Source organism: Pyrus communis, chromosome 5, assembly GCF_041283825.1.
Source record: "Pyrus communis isolate YQ-2024b chromosome 5, ASM4128382v1, whole genome shotgun sequence".
In the NCBI taxonomy this organism is placed as follows: domain Eukaryota; kingdom Viridiplantae; phylum Streptophyta; class Magnoliopsida; order Rosales; family Rosaceae; genus Pyrus; species Pyrus communis.
This window is the reverse complement of record NC_142569.1, coordinates 2,935,348-2,951,535: the sequence shown is the minus strand read 5'-3', so window position 1 is coordinate 2,951,535 and position 16,188 is coordinate 2,935,348. Positions and strand designations below refer to the sequence as shown.

The window sequence follows — 16,188 nt, the reverse complement described above, 5'->3', positions numbered from 1 at the left end:
GGCGAGAATCCTGATCCTATTATAAGCGTTTGCCAACAAAAGTTGTGCACAAGCAAATTTCAAACCAACCTTTACCTAATCGTAGCGGCGGATGTACTTTCCTAACATGTTCGCGTTGTAGAAGAGCAGAACCACGCGAACAGAAACAAAAGAAATAAACCGCCCTCCTTCTCCCTCCAACTGGTTCGTTTCCATCTGTCACTTGTCTGCTCAGAACAACTAATAAGAGTTCACTGCATCTTCCCAATCCGCATTCCCCACTCTCTCTGTCTCTAAGCGCTCTCTCTGTCTGTCTGTCTGTCTGTCTCTCTCTCTCTCTCGCTCTCTCGCTCTCCACATCAATCATGCAGTCGCGGGTGTTCTCACGCGCCACCGCATTCGCACCACTCCCCTACCAGCGCAAGCCATCCCACAGAGAGAACGGCGCCGTCTCGTTCGTCTCGGCCCGGCCAATCGGGGCCGTGAGCGAGGGCGGGAACCTCATATGGGGGAGGCAGCTCCGCCCGGCGCTGCTGCTCGAGGCGTCGCCGATGAAGAGGGAGATTCTCCGGCCGTGCCAAACCGCGGCCTCGTCGCCGGCTGAAGGAGATTCCGCCGGGTGAGGTCCGTCTCCTCCGTTCTATCTCGGTCTGACTCGCCCGCGTCAGCCTCCGAACTAATGAGTTTTTTTGTGTGTTTTGCCGGTTCTTTCTGACACGGTGGTGTTACAGGGACGGGAAGGTGGCGCCGATCGGGTTCTTCAACAAGTACCCTTTTATCCTCACCGGCTTCTTCTTCTTCATGTGGTACGGACTCCCGCGCGTCGTCTACAATTTAACGGCTTATCATAAACTGTTGAAACAGTTTAAAATTAATTTGGATTTATTTTTGAGTAATCATTGTGTCGGGAATTAAGGATTTGTCCTTGGTTTGCAGGTATTTTCTGAACGTAATTTTCAACATCATGAATAAGAAGATCTACAATTACTTTCCCTATCCATAGTAAGTGTGCCATTTTCAATTTTTTACTGTGTTATATTTTTAATTGTACACTATTATGCAAGGAAACTAAATGTATAATTTCGTTTACCGAGATATTGTTGTGCTATATTTTAAATCGTACATTAATATGTGAGGAAGTTAGATTGTATGATTTCGTATAACAAGATGTTATTGTGCTATATTTTAAATCATACACTATTATATGAAGAAGCTAATTGTTTTATAGTGGATAGTTGACTTAAAATACTGTTACAATAACATATCGATATATGTTCATATCTCAGGCCTGTTCTAGTTATTTTAGTTCCGGCTTCTTCTAAAGAAGTGAGTTTTTTGTTCCGTGTGGGTGCAGTTTTGTGTCCGTCGTCCACTTGGCTGTCGGAGTTGTGTACTGTTTGATCAGCTGGGCTGTGGGCCTTCCCAAACGCGCTGTAAGTGAACAGATTAAATGTTGTGTAAATTATTGCTCGAATAAATAAACGAGGATTCGAACTTGAGAGTTACGACATTGGAAAAAAAACAAAAAAAAAAAACTCGGGAGTTAGGATAGGCAAACTGGCCTAACACACATATGCAAATCTCTGTTTCGTATTCTGGTAACTCTTCATTTAGTGTATGTGACTGGTGTTTCTATCCATGTAGCCAATTGATGCAAACCTCCTGAAGCTGCTTATCCCAGTGGCAGTGTGCCATGCACTTGGCCACGTCACCAGCAACGTCTCGTTTGCAGCCGTTGCTGTCTCATTCACACATACAATCAAAGGTGAGAGCACAAATTTTATGCTCTAAAACATTTCGGAGAACAACAAATGACTATATAATTAATGTTGGATTAACGTCGGATTTATTTGTTTCAGCTCTTGAGCCATTCTTCAATGCTGCTGCTTCGCAATTTGTCCTCGGACAATCAATCCCCTTGTCTCTATGGCTGTCCCTGGCTCCTGTTGTTATTGGTATGCTCTTCTATTTATGTTCATTCAGTTGTAGTAATCATATTATCCGGCATTTAACCAAATGCGTGGATATCAATGTGTGACTCATTATTTCGATGAATCATTTCTACAAACACATAAATTTATTGTCACATAAGTTGGTTTTCCATGGTTTTAAAATGCAGGTGTGTCGATGGCATCGCTGACTGAGTTGTCGTTCAACTGGCTTGGCTTCATTAGTGCTATGATTTCAAATATCTCCTTCACTTACAGGAGTATCTATTCAAAGAAAGCCATGGTTAGTTTCTCTAACTTTACGTTTTGAATTCTTGAAGTTAATTTTCCTTTATATATAACTTTTTTTGTTATTTCTGCAGACTGATATGGATAGTACAAATCTATATGCCTATATTTCGATCATTGCACTCTTTGTCTGCATTCCACCTGCTCTCATCGTGAGTATACTTCTCTTGAGAGCCGTGGTAGTTTGATTCTGAAACTGAAATAATAATTTTGATGAATTGTGGCTCCATGTCCTGTCTCTCGTCAATAGGTAGAGGGACCTCAACTGATCAAGTATGGTTTCAATGACGCAATTGCTAAAGTAGGACTTGTCAAGTTCGTCACCGATCTCTTCTGGGTGGGATTGTTTTACCATCTCTATAACCAGGTATATGTGTTTTCTTTACTTTGTGTTGTAGCAGTAGCATAATCTTCTCACTGGAATTCAATTGTTATGAAATCATACGAACCGTTTATGTTTTTCCAAAATATCAGTTGGCCACCAACACCCTGGAGAGAGTGGCGCCTCTTACCCACGCAGTTGGAAATGTGCTGAAGCGTGTGTTTGTGATTGGCTTCTCAATCGTGATCTTTGGTAATGATTTTATGTCCTACAATCTTCAACTTCGTTTTTTAGATCAATGAAATTTGACCTCATAACTAATTTCTATCGGTGCTTGCAGGTAACAAGATTTCAACACAAACTGGTATTGGAACTGTCATTGCAATTGCAGGAGTGGCGATCTACTCTTACCTCAAGGCCAAGATAGAAGAAGAGAAACGAGTGAGTGGCACTTGTTTGATATACATTTTGTTGCAAAAAGTAGTCTCTTGCATCCAATGTCTGCATTCATGCATGTTTGGAGTTGCCTTTAAACTAGTTCTAGAACCGCTGCTTGGGACTGCTTATGTAGGAAGCACTTCTGCTCATATGCATTTTTCTAAAGATTGATCTTAGCAGTTAGCCTAATGCTATATGCACCATTTATTGTTCTTTTGACTCTGTTTTTCTTTTTCTTTCCTGAAATCCAGCAAGGGAAAGCTGCGTGAGGAGGAATGAAGAACGACACGGAGGGAACCATGCATTGTAAATGTCATGAATTCCCTTCAGAGGTTGCAAATTGAGTATTATCTATTATCTATGTCATAGTTTGTTTCCTTCCCTCCCTCCTCCCCTCCTCTTTTTTTTTTCCATTGATTGAGAGTACACAGACATTCTAATTTGTGATGGTCTCATGTTGTTTGGAAATGAATAAAGTATCAATTTCAATGAAGATTTTATGTGCGAGTCCACTCTCAACAGTACGTGCAGAAACATATGTTATGCAGTTACTTCTTTATCACATTCTTTGTTTACATGGCCTTTACGTTGTATTTATTTCTTTCTCCCAATAGTCATGCGGTTCTTAATTCTACATGATATCAGTTGTCTAGATATTTGCTTCACGTTGTATCTACTTCTTCCTCTCTTCCCAACAATCTTCATGACAAGTGATTGGACAATTGTTCCTACAACTCTTTGCACGGATAAGCAACATATCACTTGGTTGCGAGCTTGTAAGAATAGTTGTTCGATCACTTGGTCGCATATAAGTTTTTTGAGGCGATTGAAAGTTGAGACACTGGGCTCCAACTATAGACGTACTTTTCTACGAGGAAATAAGAACATTGAGATTTAGCCACTAAAGCAAGGGTGAGGATAAGGACCTTCCAAGTTCTATAGGAGTCCTTAAAAAGATGGTTCAAGATACTCAAGTGGAGAGAACCACAAAATTTTGGGAAAGGATTGTATTCTCTACTAAATGCTTCTAGTTAGTCATTTTTTTATTGGTGATCATAAACTTGCCGCGAGCTTTAAGAGGCAAATGAACATTCTGATATATTTTGTAATTGAAAAAACAGATTTCTAATTGTCACTTAGAACCACGAAAATGCAACATAAGCAACTTAGGGCATGCTTGATTGATCGGATCAAATTGGATATGGATTCCGACATTTGTGTGATGTGATGGTTATGTATATCATAGAAGGAATAAAGAATCATAGGTACTTGTCTAGGAAAAAAGTGACTACGTACCTAGACTACTTACCTAACCGTTAGACAAGGGTTTCAAATCATTCGAATCAATAAGGTGCGGGACACCCACATCGTTGTCGTCATCCTCCTCCTTATTCGTTTTAAGGGACTAATTCTGATATTTATTCAGATTTGTTTTTACAATGGTGCGTTGTGAAGGTAGTTTATTGTAAATTTATAATCAATACGAAATAACGAGTCTGATACAGTATAGATCATCAATGTGTCCTTAATAAAAAGTAAAAAAAATTCTAGCACGCCGCAAAATGATATATTTTTATCTTCAAATGTTAAAAATGCCTCAAATTCAAATCATTCATCTCTCAACTCACGTCACGCTATATCTAAAGCGAGTTCAAATCTTGTGCACCCAAAATTCTCTGAGCCCTCTCTATGACCTATTTAATTAAGTGACACGTGTCATTTTAACTTAATTTATCTTTTGTGTTTTATTTTTTTACTGAAGAGATTAAATGAATGGACACGTATCACTCAATAAGATAAGTCACATAGAGACCACAAAAAAATTTGGGTAGAGATTTTTCAGTATGACTGGAACATGAGTGGTACATCACGTTTCATTATATAAATGGTGGAATATGCATGCTAAAAAGTTAATAACTTAAAAAATACAATTTCTCACTACTTATGTAAAAACACGTGATGTACCATCCATAGTTCCGTCACAATAAAAAATTTATCCATTTTGGGTATCATCTAAAGCCTACTTTCTGATCAACAGTTCACAGAAGCCCAGCCCAATGGTGTACAAAGGAGAAACGGGGCCCAGAAACAGAGGAAAGCAGAAACAGATGCTCGTTCATCGCGCACCCAATGAGAAGATCGCATCCAACGAACACACAGAATCCAAACCAACGAACACCAAGAACCCTTCGATAAACATCGAACAAACACGCGCACACACGATACGATACGATGCAACATATTTAACATTACTGAACCAAAAAAACATAAACATAAAACAAAACAAAAAACCTGAAGAAAGAAAGAACCTTAAAAAGTTGAAAATTCAATAAATAATAAAATATACACTGAATTAAAAACTGAAAAGGCTTCGTTTAACATGAAAGTAGCATCAATCGTCTGAATTTTAATAAAAGACAAAAAATTTAGAAATAGAAAAAAGTGAGAAAAAAAAATATGGAAGGTGGTGGAATTAGAATTAGAGCGAGGAGGAAATACTGTCGTTGTTTTAAAAAACATGTTCCTCGTCCTGATTTTCCCTTTTCCTATTTTTCGATATTATTAATATTATTCGTTGTTTTTGTTTTTGATGTTAATGTTTGTTGCTGTGTTTTCTTTTCAATCCCCGTAAAAAATTCAACATTTATTATTCGTAAATGTTTATTCTTCGTATTCTTAATATTCCATCATGATAATTCTACGCCTCTCTTTCTTCTCGATCTCTTCTTCCTTGACTGTTACGGTATTTTGTTTTTAGAGAGAAAAAGAACGAACGAGAGTTTTGGAGAGAGAGAGAGAGAGAGAGAGAGAAAGGAGAAGGAAATCGGATTCTTTACGAAGACCCAGTTTTTATGAGAATTTAGGGTTTCGAAGTTTGAAGGTTTGAGGGATTGAAAGACGGAAGATTTGGGTGGAATCCCAGATCTCGGTCTCGATTTCAATGGAGGCGGCGTCGGAGGGAGAAAATCAGAACAAAAATCATGAGAGCAATAGTAAACTTAACAATTCCAGTGAGGGGCAGAGCAAGCCCAAGCGCCAGATGAAGACCCCCTTTCAGCTCGAAACCCTCGAGAAAGCATATGCATGTATGTTCGATTTCTCGATTTTTTTTTTTTTTTTTTTTTGTAATGTTTGTTTTGAATTTCTGTGGAAATTGAAGTTTTTGTTTTGATTTTTGGGTTTTTGATCAGTGGAGACCTACCCGTCGGAGGCGATTAGGGCTGAGCTATCGGAAAAATTGGGGCTTTCCGATCGGCAGTTGCAGATGTGGTTCTGTCACAGAAGGTTGAAGGACAAGAAGGAAGGGGGTCCTCCGAAGAAGCAGCGGAAATTGGTACCCACTTTACCTGAGCCCCCCATTGATGATTTGGCTCATGGGTCAGAGCCGGGTAGTGATTATGGGTCCGGTTCAGGCTCCGGCTCAAGCCCCTTTGGTCACCCGGAGTTGCGGAATGTGGTGGCTAGGGGTGTGGCTGATGACATTCCAATGAGGGGGAGGAGGTATTATGAGTCGCCACAGTCGATCTTGGAGCTCAGGGCCATTGCTTGTGTGGAAGCTCAATTGGGAGAGCCATTGAGGGAAGATGGCCCGCTTCTCGGGATAGAGTTTGATCCTTTGCCGCCAGATGCATTTGGGGCACCTCTAGGTATAATTACTGGGTTGCCTTACTGATTTTACAGCTCAATTGAGCAATGCCTTGTACTTGACTTATGTGGGACTAGATTGCAACATTATGCAGAGAATTTTGTGCATATTATTGTTTAGTGAGTTTATGTTGGTCTGTTTTTCTCAGAGTATATTCGTATTTGGTACTCCCTTCTATAAGATAAACAGAAAATATTTTCATGACTTTCTTTTTGCCATGTTTAAATGTGTCAATAGGTGTGCTTTATTTCAGCGATCATGCGCTTTGCAAATTTTCCAACATTCAGATTACACATGCTACTCAGTTCACCAGTTTTTTCTGATAATTAAGATTACTAGTTGGTTTATCATCGGTTTCTAGTGTGGTTTAACATTCACATTTGCTTTGAAGGCTTTATGCTTCATGGTAGTTCAGTAAAAAACTTGAGCCCCAAATTTTCTCATCTTGTGGTGGTCTTAAATTATGGATTATTACCCAAATTAGAATGCGAAAATATATGCTTTAGTGATTGATTAAAGCCACATTATTACCCTAGCATATTATTTTCTGTTATTTGAATGATTTTTGTATGCAATTAGGTTTCATGCTAACCCTTTTGATTCTTTACTTGGTGAAGCAGTTGCGGAGCAGCATAAGCGGTCTGCCCATGCTTTGGAGGGCAAATATGAGCGTCATGATGCAAAACCAATTAAAGTCTGTTTCTTTTTCTTTGATAAATCTATTATTTTTTATATACCACATGATGGCATGTGCAATACGGACAATATCTACTATATAAGATGCTGGTGAACCATGAAGTGGTATACATGTACTGGTTTTTTCATTAGCATGTGTCAACCTTTAAAACTTAAAACCACAAGATAATGTTGTGGGGAGTCGAACAAACATAGGGTAGGTGGTATTCTTTTGCAGTTCTCACTTGAGTATTGACATTGTTCGATGACTTCAGCAGTATCTAGAGTGTCCTTGGCAGTTTAGAACTCTAATTCGATTGAACTGGCTTCAAGCAGTCTTGAGTTTGAAATCTTAGCAAGAGTATTTGCATCTTTGTCCAAATCTTCTTAACTTAATTTTATAAGGGTGATTTAAAATTGGGTTTAGTTGCATGACTGGTAACAAAACAACTCATCATTCGCTGTCTGGATACTTACTCACTCTCTCATTCCCTTTTCCTTCCTATTGTGGGATCTAATGCATTTGAACTGATTTTGTACTGTTGGTACTCTTTTATCTTTTTCTGATGCATGTGATTTTGGATGTTTTATGTATCCTCAATTTCTTTTGGATGAATCATTGAATTAGAATGAGTTTTCATCTCAGGCTACGACAAGGGCTCTCCACGAATATCCCTTTCTTCAAGATCACTCCAGTATTCGGTCTGATGCATACGGACAAGTCTCTCAATCTCATTTTCACGATTCAGCAATTGATGGCCCAACTGCAAGAACTTCGTCATTTGCTGTTGGAAATGAGCCATTGTCAAGGGTTCATGGTGTCCATGGTCATGCGTCACGTGTTCGTCTTCTGTCTCAGCAGGAGAGGCAAGTAGTGCCCTACTCATCTCCTGTTGATGATGGCAGTGTAGCACAAAGGGACTCCTTCACTAACGTGAGGGTAAATACTCAGTTTAGTGATCCCCCTGTTGTTGCACCTGCACTGGAAAACTCTAACGTATTATCTGAAGGTCAAATTAATGACTCTATTCTGAGAATGGAGAGGAAACGCAAGGTATACTTGTGCAGTTAACTGTAGTATAATAGTATATTTTCTCAACCAACGACTTTACCAGTTGCATCTTGTAGAGTGAAGAAGCGAGAATCGCTAAAGAAGTTGAAGCTCATGAGTTGCGGATCCGGAAGGAGCTGGAGAAACAAGATATTCTGAGGAGAAAGGTTCTATTTTTAAGTCCTAAACAATTGTTTCTGAAGCATAGCAATTCGTGTGCTGATATTTTGATTTTTTCTGTTTATAGAATGAGGAACGAATGAGGAAGGAAATGGAAAAACAAGACCGTGAGAGACGAAAAGAAGAAGAGAGGTTGATGCGTGAGAGGCAACGCGAGGAAGAGAGATTAAAGCGTGAGCAAAAACGTGAAATTGAACGAAGGGAAAAGTTTTTACAGAAAGAATATATAAGAGTAAGTTCGAGGTCCTACAAATGTAATGCGTATGTGATGTATCTTTGATTTTTCAGCATAGAATAATAAATTCTTAACCCCTCTGGGTTTATCTTGTAGGCTGAGAAAATGAGGCAGAAGGAAGAGCTTCGCAAAGAGAGAGAGGTAGTGAAACGCAAAGCTGCACTTGAGAAGGCGACTGCACGTAGGCTTGCTAAAGAGTCTATGGAGCTTATTGAGGATGAACAACTAGAATTAATGGAGTTGGCTGCTACAAGCAAGGGTTTATCCTCCATTATTTGTATTGATCTTGACACCCTGCAAAACCTTGATGCATTCAGAGGTAGGCGTTGCCTGGTAACATGAATACTTCTATTAACCCTTGACATGACTGCTTGAAGTACCTAAGTATATCTTGTAGCCCTTTATAGTAAATCCATCTGATCTACCATGCTATTTTGTATCCTCCCAATTGTTGTACTGCTCTGGCACTTATTTGGAGAATTTTGAAGTTAAATCTTTTGAATCCTCTTAAATTCAGTGAAATAAGCTTGATGCTGACAGATTCAGGACTTTTGATGTACTAAATTGAGCAAAAAATAAATAAAAATTCAGTGCGTTGATAACTTATGAATATTTAATCGACCTGAAACCACCCACAAGTATTCATAAAATGCTTAATAGTGTACTTGTGCGTCTCATTATTGTCTGTCTCTATAAAATAATTCAATGACGCATTTTTTTGTGGTTCAGATTCTTTGGTTGCATTCCCACCTAGGTCTGTGCAGTTAAAAGGACCATTTGCAATTCAGCCATGGATCAATTCAGAGGCGAATATTGGTAACCTTCTCATGGTGCGTTCTTCCTTTTTCTTATGATACGAGCTATTAAAAGTACCTTATATGCTGATATTAACTATTCTTGTATGATTTATGGGTACAGTATTTCTTGTGCATACAGCATAGTCAGTAATATCTATGATCCAGCCTCTGGCTATTGCAATAGTCTCACTGTACTTCTCTTACTTCTTGGTCTTGAATGTGTTTCCTAGTTGTGGTAAAATGATGACGAGCTTTTATTCTTTAGGTTTCATGGACCTATAACTATGCTTTTTGACACTTCATATTTAGTACAGGAGACTAATTATCACTTGTAAAAGATGTCGTTCGATCTCCAACGATAGTTGCGATTCTGGTGACAGTTACTTTTGGTCCTATTCTAGACTTCTAGTATTTAATCAAGTGATCATTTGGTGTATGTGACTGTCTTCTTGGCATGTGATCTCACGGTTTTAAGTTTTGTGTCTGCAATTGTACGTTAATTGTTCTCTCCAGTATGGTCATATGCATGCTACTTTTAGTAGATTCTTTGTTTCTGGTATTTGAATTAATGCCTCTAATCTGATGTTTGAATTGTGATGGTGACAGGTTTGGAGATTCTTAATTACCTTTGCTGATGTTCTCGAGTTATGGCCTTTTACTCTTGATGAGTTTGTTCAAGCATTTCATGACTATGTGAGCCACCATTGAGTTATTTTATTTCAAAATTATGCTTTCTAATTATTTGTCCTTCATATGTTTTCTGCTGCTCATATACTTCATACAATTTTGATATTAGGATTCAAGGTTGTTAGGAGAGATCCATGTTGCTCTCTTGAGGTTGGTTATTAAAGATATTGAGGATGTTGCACGGACTCCTACTGGATTAGGAATAAATCAAAATGGTGCTGCTAATCCTGGAGGTGGACACCCACAGATTGTTGAAGGAGTAATCCCCCACTCCCTTCATGGACGCAGTTACTTTGTTTGCTCATTTTGATGCTTTTTCCTAATATTTCTTGGAACTATCCGTTTCAGGCTTATGCATGGGGCTTTGATATACGGAACTGGCAGCAGCACTTAAATCTGCTGACATGGCCTGAAATATTCCGTCAACTAGCACTCTCTGCCGGATTTGGGCCACAGCTGAAGAAAAGGAGTATCGCATGGTCATACACACCTGATAATCACGAGGTTCCCTTTCAATTCTTCATTATCTTTCTTTCAAAGGAATTGATGTCCTGCATCAGTTAAGAGTAGTGTAAAAAGGAAAGCTGAAATTTGTGTACATAGAAGTTTGAATTCAAATTAAACTGGCATCCTAGACTCCTAGTTCAAAGGAAAAGCATCAAAACTTTATTGTTTGGCTTTGCTTAGGTTTGATTTGTGAGTTGAACCCTATGATATGACGAAGTTCAGACTTTGCTTGATGAGAACTACAAAGAAACCCAGATGAATTTCATTCACACCTAGCTTGATGACTGGTATTAGTGCAGTGCTCAATGACTTAGTCTTGGACTTAAAGATTGGGGCAGTGTGTTCATACTTCACACTAAGCCACCTATGGCTGCTCCTGTGTATATTTTTTTCAATCAAATTAGTACATTCAGACGTTAAAGATTTGGAATATTTTCTGTTTTATTTTTGTTGCTAAAAGTTGCAAGACTCACGGTACCATTGTTATTACAGGGTAAAGGTTGTCAGGATGCAATTTCTAATCTACGAAATGGTTCTGCAGCTGTAAATGCATTTGCAGTAATGCAAGAGAAAGGCTTACTGGCTCCACGAAGATCTAGACATCGGTTGACTCCTGGAACTGTAAAGTTTGCAGCTTTTCATGTGCTTTCACTTGAGGGAAATAAGGGACTAACAGTTTTAGATCTTGCAGACAAGATTCAGGTGACTAAAGTTTATTGTTAGCAAAAATGCTGTTGTGAGTCTTGTGACAAGAGTAATCTTTTTGGTATTGAGTTTTATGTGCCTCTTTCCTGATTTCTTTTTATTTGTCCGTTATCTGTTCTGTTTCTGTAAGAAATCCGGCCTTCGGGACCTGACAACAAGCAAGACTCCTGAAGCGTCAATTTCTGTTGCTTTGACAAGAGATACTAAGCTTTTTGAAAGAATAGCTCCTTCAACATATCGTGTACGAGCTGCTTACAGAAAGGATCCTGTTGATGCCGAGGCCATACTTTCTGCAGCCAGGAAGAAAATTCAGATATTTGAAAATGGGATTTTAGCTGCAGAAGATGTCGATGATGTTGAAAGAGATGATGTTGAAAATGATGAGGTTGAAAGAGACGAAGAATCTGAATGTGAAGTTGATGAAGATCCTGAAGTTGATGACTTAGCTACTCCATCAGTTGCAAACAAATCCCCTGATGATTACAATGAAGTAATTAGTTTCTCAGAAAATGGAAAGGGCAGTTTAAGCAATGATGTTGGACTTGCTGTGAAAAATGAGTTTGATAAGGATGTTTTATGTTCCCCAGTGACTGGTTCCAAAGATGCATTCTGTCCTAGTGCTTCCTTAAAACAGTGTGTTTTGGGTGCAGATATTAGTACTAGTCATCTTGACCAAGAAAATATGGAGATTGATGAAAGCAAGTCAGGTGAGTCATGGGTTCAAGGACTTACAGAAGGGGAGTATTCTGACCTCAGCGTGGAAGAGCGTCTTAGTGGTCTTGTTGCCTTAATTGGTGTTGCAAATGAAGGAAATACCATTCGTATTGTTCTCGAGGTAAACATTTCCTTTCATGTTTTTGAAATCAATGTATTACTGTACCTTCTGTGTTAAAACTTCAATTTGACACCAAAATTCAACAGGATCGCTTAGAAGCTGCAAATGCTCTTAAGAAGCAAATGTGGGCAGAAGCACAGCTAGATAAAAGTCGCCTAAAAGAAGAGAATGTTGGTAGGTTAGATATTCCATCTTTAATGGGAGGCAAAGCTGAAGTACAAGCTACCGGAGTAGAGGACGGCCTAAGTCCCTTACGGGATGTTGATAACAGGAACATTGATGCATCTCCAGTCACTGCAGAAAATGAAAAGTCAATCCATGGGTCACAAGGTGTTCAGAATCAGCTTAATGGCGTGCATGTTGAAAGGACCTCAGCAGCCCAAGATATCTCCATGGGTTCTGATAACTTTTTGACTCAGCAACTTGCATATGCATCAAAAAGGTCGCGCTCACAATTAAAATCGTATATTGCACATAGAGCAGAAGAGATGTATGCATACAGGTCCCTGCCTCTTGGTCAAGATCGTAGGCATAATCGATACTGGCAATTTGTTGCATCTGCATCAAGACATGACCCTGGTTCAGGTAGAATTTTCATTGAGTTGAACAATGGAAGCTGGAGGCTTATTGACACTGAAGAGGTAACACTCAACAGCTTTTTATAATCTGTTTCAAGAGCACTTGTCTGTGAGTGTTTTGGAGTTTAATTTTGCACAATAAATGTTGTTGGTTATGCAGATTACATTTTATCTTTAGGATAAATCATCATTGACCCCGTCATCTCTTTTAAGTGAATCAAAGCTGTGTTGGGCATCATGAGCTTCGTAGCAAAGTTGGAAACTTATTATCCTTTTATGCTTGCTAGATTTGACGTGCTGTTTCAGTTGGCAGTATGTCTTAGGTTCTCAAGTAACATTTATAATAGGTTTTTGTTTGCTTGCTGGCACGATTTTTATGCTTGCTAGTTTTGACATGCTGTTTCAGTTTCTTTTAAGAGTTTCTTTATTATCATAATGTTTTTAATTCATTGTCTGTATAGGCCTTTGATGCTCTTGTTACGTCTCTGGACACACGTGGAATTAGGGAATCTCATTTACGCTTAATGTTGCAAAAGATTGAGGCATCCTTCAAGGAGAACGTTCAGAAAAATACGCATCGTCCTAACAATGCAGGCCCAACTAAAAACCATGTTAAAAATGAAGCTGACGAAATGGATTCTAGTCCTGATTTCCCCTCTCATTTTGACAGCCCTGAAAGTGCAGTTTGTGCTTTGAATTCTGATGCAGCACAGACCTCATCTTCTTTCAGAATTGAGCTTGACAGTAGTGAAACTGAGAAAAGGGCTGCCTTGAGGAGGTATCAAGATTTTCAGAAGTGGATGTGGAAAGAATGCTCTAATTCATCTACCTTATGTGCCACGAAATATGGGAAGGAGAGATGCAGACCGCTGTTTGATGTCTGCGATGTCTGCCTTAATTGTTATTACTTTGAGGATTTCCACTGCGATACTTGCCATCAGACTTTTGATGCTTTCAACAGAAATTTTGACTTTGGTGAACATGTAATGCAATGTAAAGAAAAAAGGATGTTGGAACCTTGGAATTTCGATATTCCTTGTACTTCTCTTCCCTTGGCCAGAAGATTGCTCAAGACATTAATAGCTCTTGTTGAGGTGAGATAATGATGTTTTACACCTTGGGCACCGCTGGCATCTCATGTATCCATGCTTGATGTTTTATTCAGTCTTCATATCACTCACTGTTTGTTCGACAGGTATCTATTCCACCAGAAGCTCTTCATTTGTCTTGGACTGATGACCATCGAAAGATGTGGGGAGAGAAACTGAATGCATCATCATCAATGGATGAACTTCTTCAGGTTTCTATCCCTTTTCTTGTTTCATTCTTATGGTCAACCCTATATCCTGATCTAAACTTCTGCAAAGAATTTGTGTTCCTGGTTTCTTTTTCTTTTTTCTTTTACAAACAAAATGAAAGTATCACGAGGAAAGATTTATCCATCAATTTCACATGCATTTTTCTAACCAGTACGACCATGGCACCTCATACGTCTATTCCTAAAACTAACTTTTTATATGATAAGTTAGTAAGTTACTCATTTTTGGACAAACTTCCTTGCAGATATTGACTCTGGTTGAGACTGCAGTGAAGAAAGACTTTCTGTCATCACACTTTGCAATGACGGAGGAATTGCTTGGCTCCTGCAAACAGTCGGGGGTTGTTCGCGATTATCTAGACAGTGGATCCGTTCCTGTACTTCCTTGGATACCACATACAACTGCAGCTGTGGCTCTGAGGCTTCATGAGATAGATTCATCAATTACATATGTAAAGCAAGCGAAAGCTGAGCCCACCGCGGACAAGGAAGTGGGAGAATATCTCGTGAGTTTTTCCCATTTTTCTCTCTGTAAAGCTTAATGACAGAAAAGCATGTAAATCTTTAAAATACAGCTCTTATGAAATCCCATAGATGTTGAATTGATGTTGGTGGTGTCATACAACTTCCACCGTGTCATTGAACTTACATGTGCTTTTTTCGTGTACAGAATCAACCTATGAGACTTCCGACATCGAGGAGTGAGACTGAACTAACTGAAGCAGGCCTCAATGAATACATGAGGGAAGAAAACAGTACTCACCTGAAAAGTGGACGAAACAGCTTTAGACGTGGTAGAGGAGGTCGAGAGCAAGGACGTGGTAAAAGGTGGCAGAAAAAAGTGAGTAATCCCAAATCTGGTGCAAGTCGTCAGAACATTAGGGGTAATGAGAATTTGAATCAAGGGTTGAGAACGGTGGGAAAAAGAACGCAGGGACAAGGGAGCGGACGGGGTCGCCGAACTGTTAGAAAGAGGAGAATGAAGAACAGGGCTGTTGAGGGGACACCTCTTGCCCATGTGAGTGACATGCGCAGCAGCCCCGAGAGTGGAGGAGAATCACCAAGAAACTTGGCTGAGGAATGGGATGATGAAAAGATCGATATGAGAGGTGACGAGCAAGGAGGGGGATTTGAACGAGTAGACACATTGGAATCAGAAGACGACGACCAAGCAGTGGGATACGAACAAGGAAGCTGGGAAATTGGATTTGATGGGACTTCCAGCGGATGGAACGGGGGTTTAGTAGAAGCTAGTGACGATGATATAGATGCTTCAGAAGATGACAATAATGTCATGGAAGAAGTGAGAGATGAAGATTCAGAAGGGGATGTAGATATGAGCGATGCCTCGGACGAAATTCTGCCAAACACGATGAGAAACGATGATGGCACGGAGTCGGAAAGTTCGGATGACTCTAGTGAATGAAGCTCGAAATCTAAACTGCCTCTGCGCAACCACCTGAGATACCCCGCGGCTGCATACAATTTTAGATAGTGCAGCTTCAGTTGCTGCCCGTCTCATCCTGATGACGGAAACAGAAATTGATTCCGGCCTCCGGTAATCTTGATTTTTTGCTGTTATAATTATTAGATTAAGATTTTCCATTTGATGGATTAAATTGTTAAATGGTAGTGTATGGATAGAAGTACTGGATTAGGGGAACTGCAGTAGTTTTGCGGTGTAACGTGTAAGTCAATTAAGCGTGTAACAAAACCATTTATTTACCTAATGGAAAGGTAAGCAAGTTACTTAAACCGCAAGCAACACATGTTGTTCTTTGTATTTTAGTTTTATTTATGGAAGATTTTCAAGGACCATTCCTGTAAAAATCACTTCTGCTCGCAATTGCTTTTAGTAGAGTGGATTGAACTTCAATTGAATTGTAAGTGTTTCTTGATGATGCACCTAGCACTTTAATAAACGCTTTCATAACTCATAAGCACTTTTAAATTCTGCTAAGGAATGAAATGTAAAGTGCTTTGGATTGTGAGAAAAAC

At 39.3% G+C, this 16,188-nt stretch overlaps 2 protein-coding genes across 3 annotated transcripts; both read left to right on the top strand.

The window, feature by feature from the left end:
- Positions 1-3,469, top strand: LOC137725589 (triose phosphate/phosphate translocator, chloroplastic). The gene is made up of 12 exons (XM_068464323.2): positions 1-598; positions 711-785; positions 916-981; positions 1,334-1,412; positions 1,624-1,744; positions 1,839-1,934; positions 2,099-2,211; positions 2,291-2,368; positions 2,467-2,583; positions 2,691-2,790; positions 2,879-2,979; positions 3,228-3,469. Exons 1-12 carry the CDS (start codon positions 345-347, stop codon positions 3,243-3,245), a joined length of 1,218 nt encoding a protein of 405 aa, XP_068320424.2. The 5' UTR covers positions 1-344; the 3' UTR covers positions 3,246-3,469.
- A 1,973-nt stretch (positions 3,470-5,442) lies between these two features.
- LOC137724431 (homeobox-DDT domain protein RLT1) lies at positions 5,443-15,945 on the top strand. 2 transcript variants are annotated; one of them, XM_068463172.2, is made up of 18 exons: positions 5,443-6,062; positions 6,168-6,623; positions 7,243-7,316; positions 7,944-8,351; positions 8,426-8,515; positions 8,596-8,760; positions 8,860-9,082; positions 9,493-9,593; positions 10,167-10,253; positions 10,357-10,506; positions 10,596-10,751; positions 11,247-11,456; positions 11,590-12,294; positions 12,381-12,935; positions 13,334-13,966; positions 14,068-14,172; positions 14,436-14,696; positions 14,861-15,945. In XM_068463172.2, exons 1-18 carry the CDS (start codon positions 5,918-5,920, stop codon positions 15,614-15,616), a joined length of 5,280 nt encoding a protein of 1,759 aa, XP_068319273.2. In that variant the 5' UTR covers positions 5,443-5,917; the 3' UTR covers positions 15,617-15,945. The 2 variants fall into 2 exon arrangements, with proteins under 2 accessions (XP_068319273.2, XP_068319272.2); XM_068463171.2 differs by having other exon boundaries at positions 5,572-6,062; positions 7,240-7,316.
- Positions 15,946-16,188: the final 243 nt, after the last annotated feature.

Bases quoted from the DNA above. Each gene is read 5' to 3' on its own strand.
- LOC137724431 (XM_068463171.2), top strand. From the start codon at position 5,918: ATGGAGGCGGCGTCGGAGGGAGAAAATCAGAACAAAAATCATGAGAGC. The intron at 6,063-6,167 runs GTATGTTCGATT...GTTTTTGATCAG, and splicing joins CCTCGAGAAAGCATATGCAT to TGGAGACCTACCCGTCGGAG. The intron at 10,507-10,595 runs GTAATCCCCCAC...TATCCGTTTCAG, and splicing joins ACCCACAGATTGTTGAAGGA to GCTTATGCATGGGGCTTTGA.
- LOC137725589 (XM_068464323.2), top strand. From the start codon at position 345: ATGCAGTCGCGGGTGTTCTCACGCGCCACCGCATTCGCACCACTCCCC. The intron at 1,935-2,098 runs GTATGCTCTTCT...TTTAAAATGCAG, and splicing joins CCTGGCTCCTGTTGTTATTG to GTGTGTCGATGGCATCGCTG. The intron at 2,212-2,290 runs GTTAGTTTCTCT...TTATTTCTGCAG, and splicing joins TCTATTCAAAGAAAGCCATG to ACTGATATGGATAGTACAAA.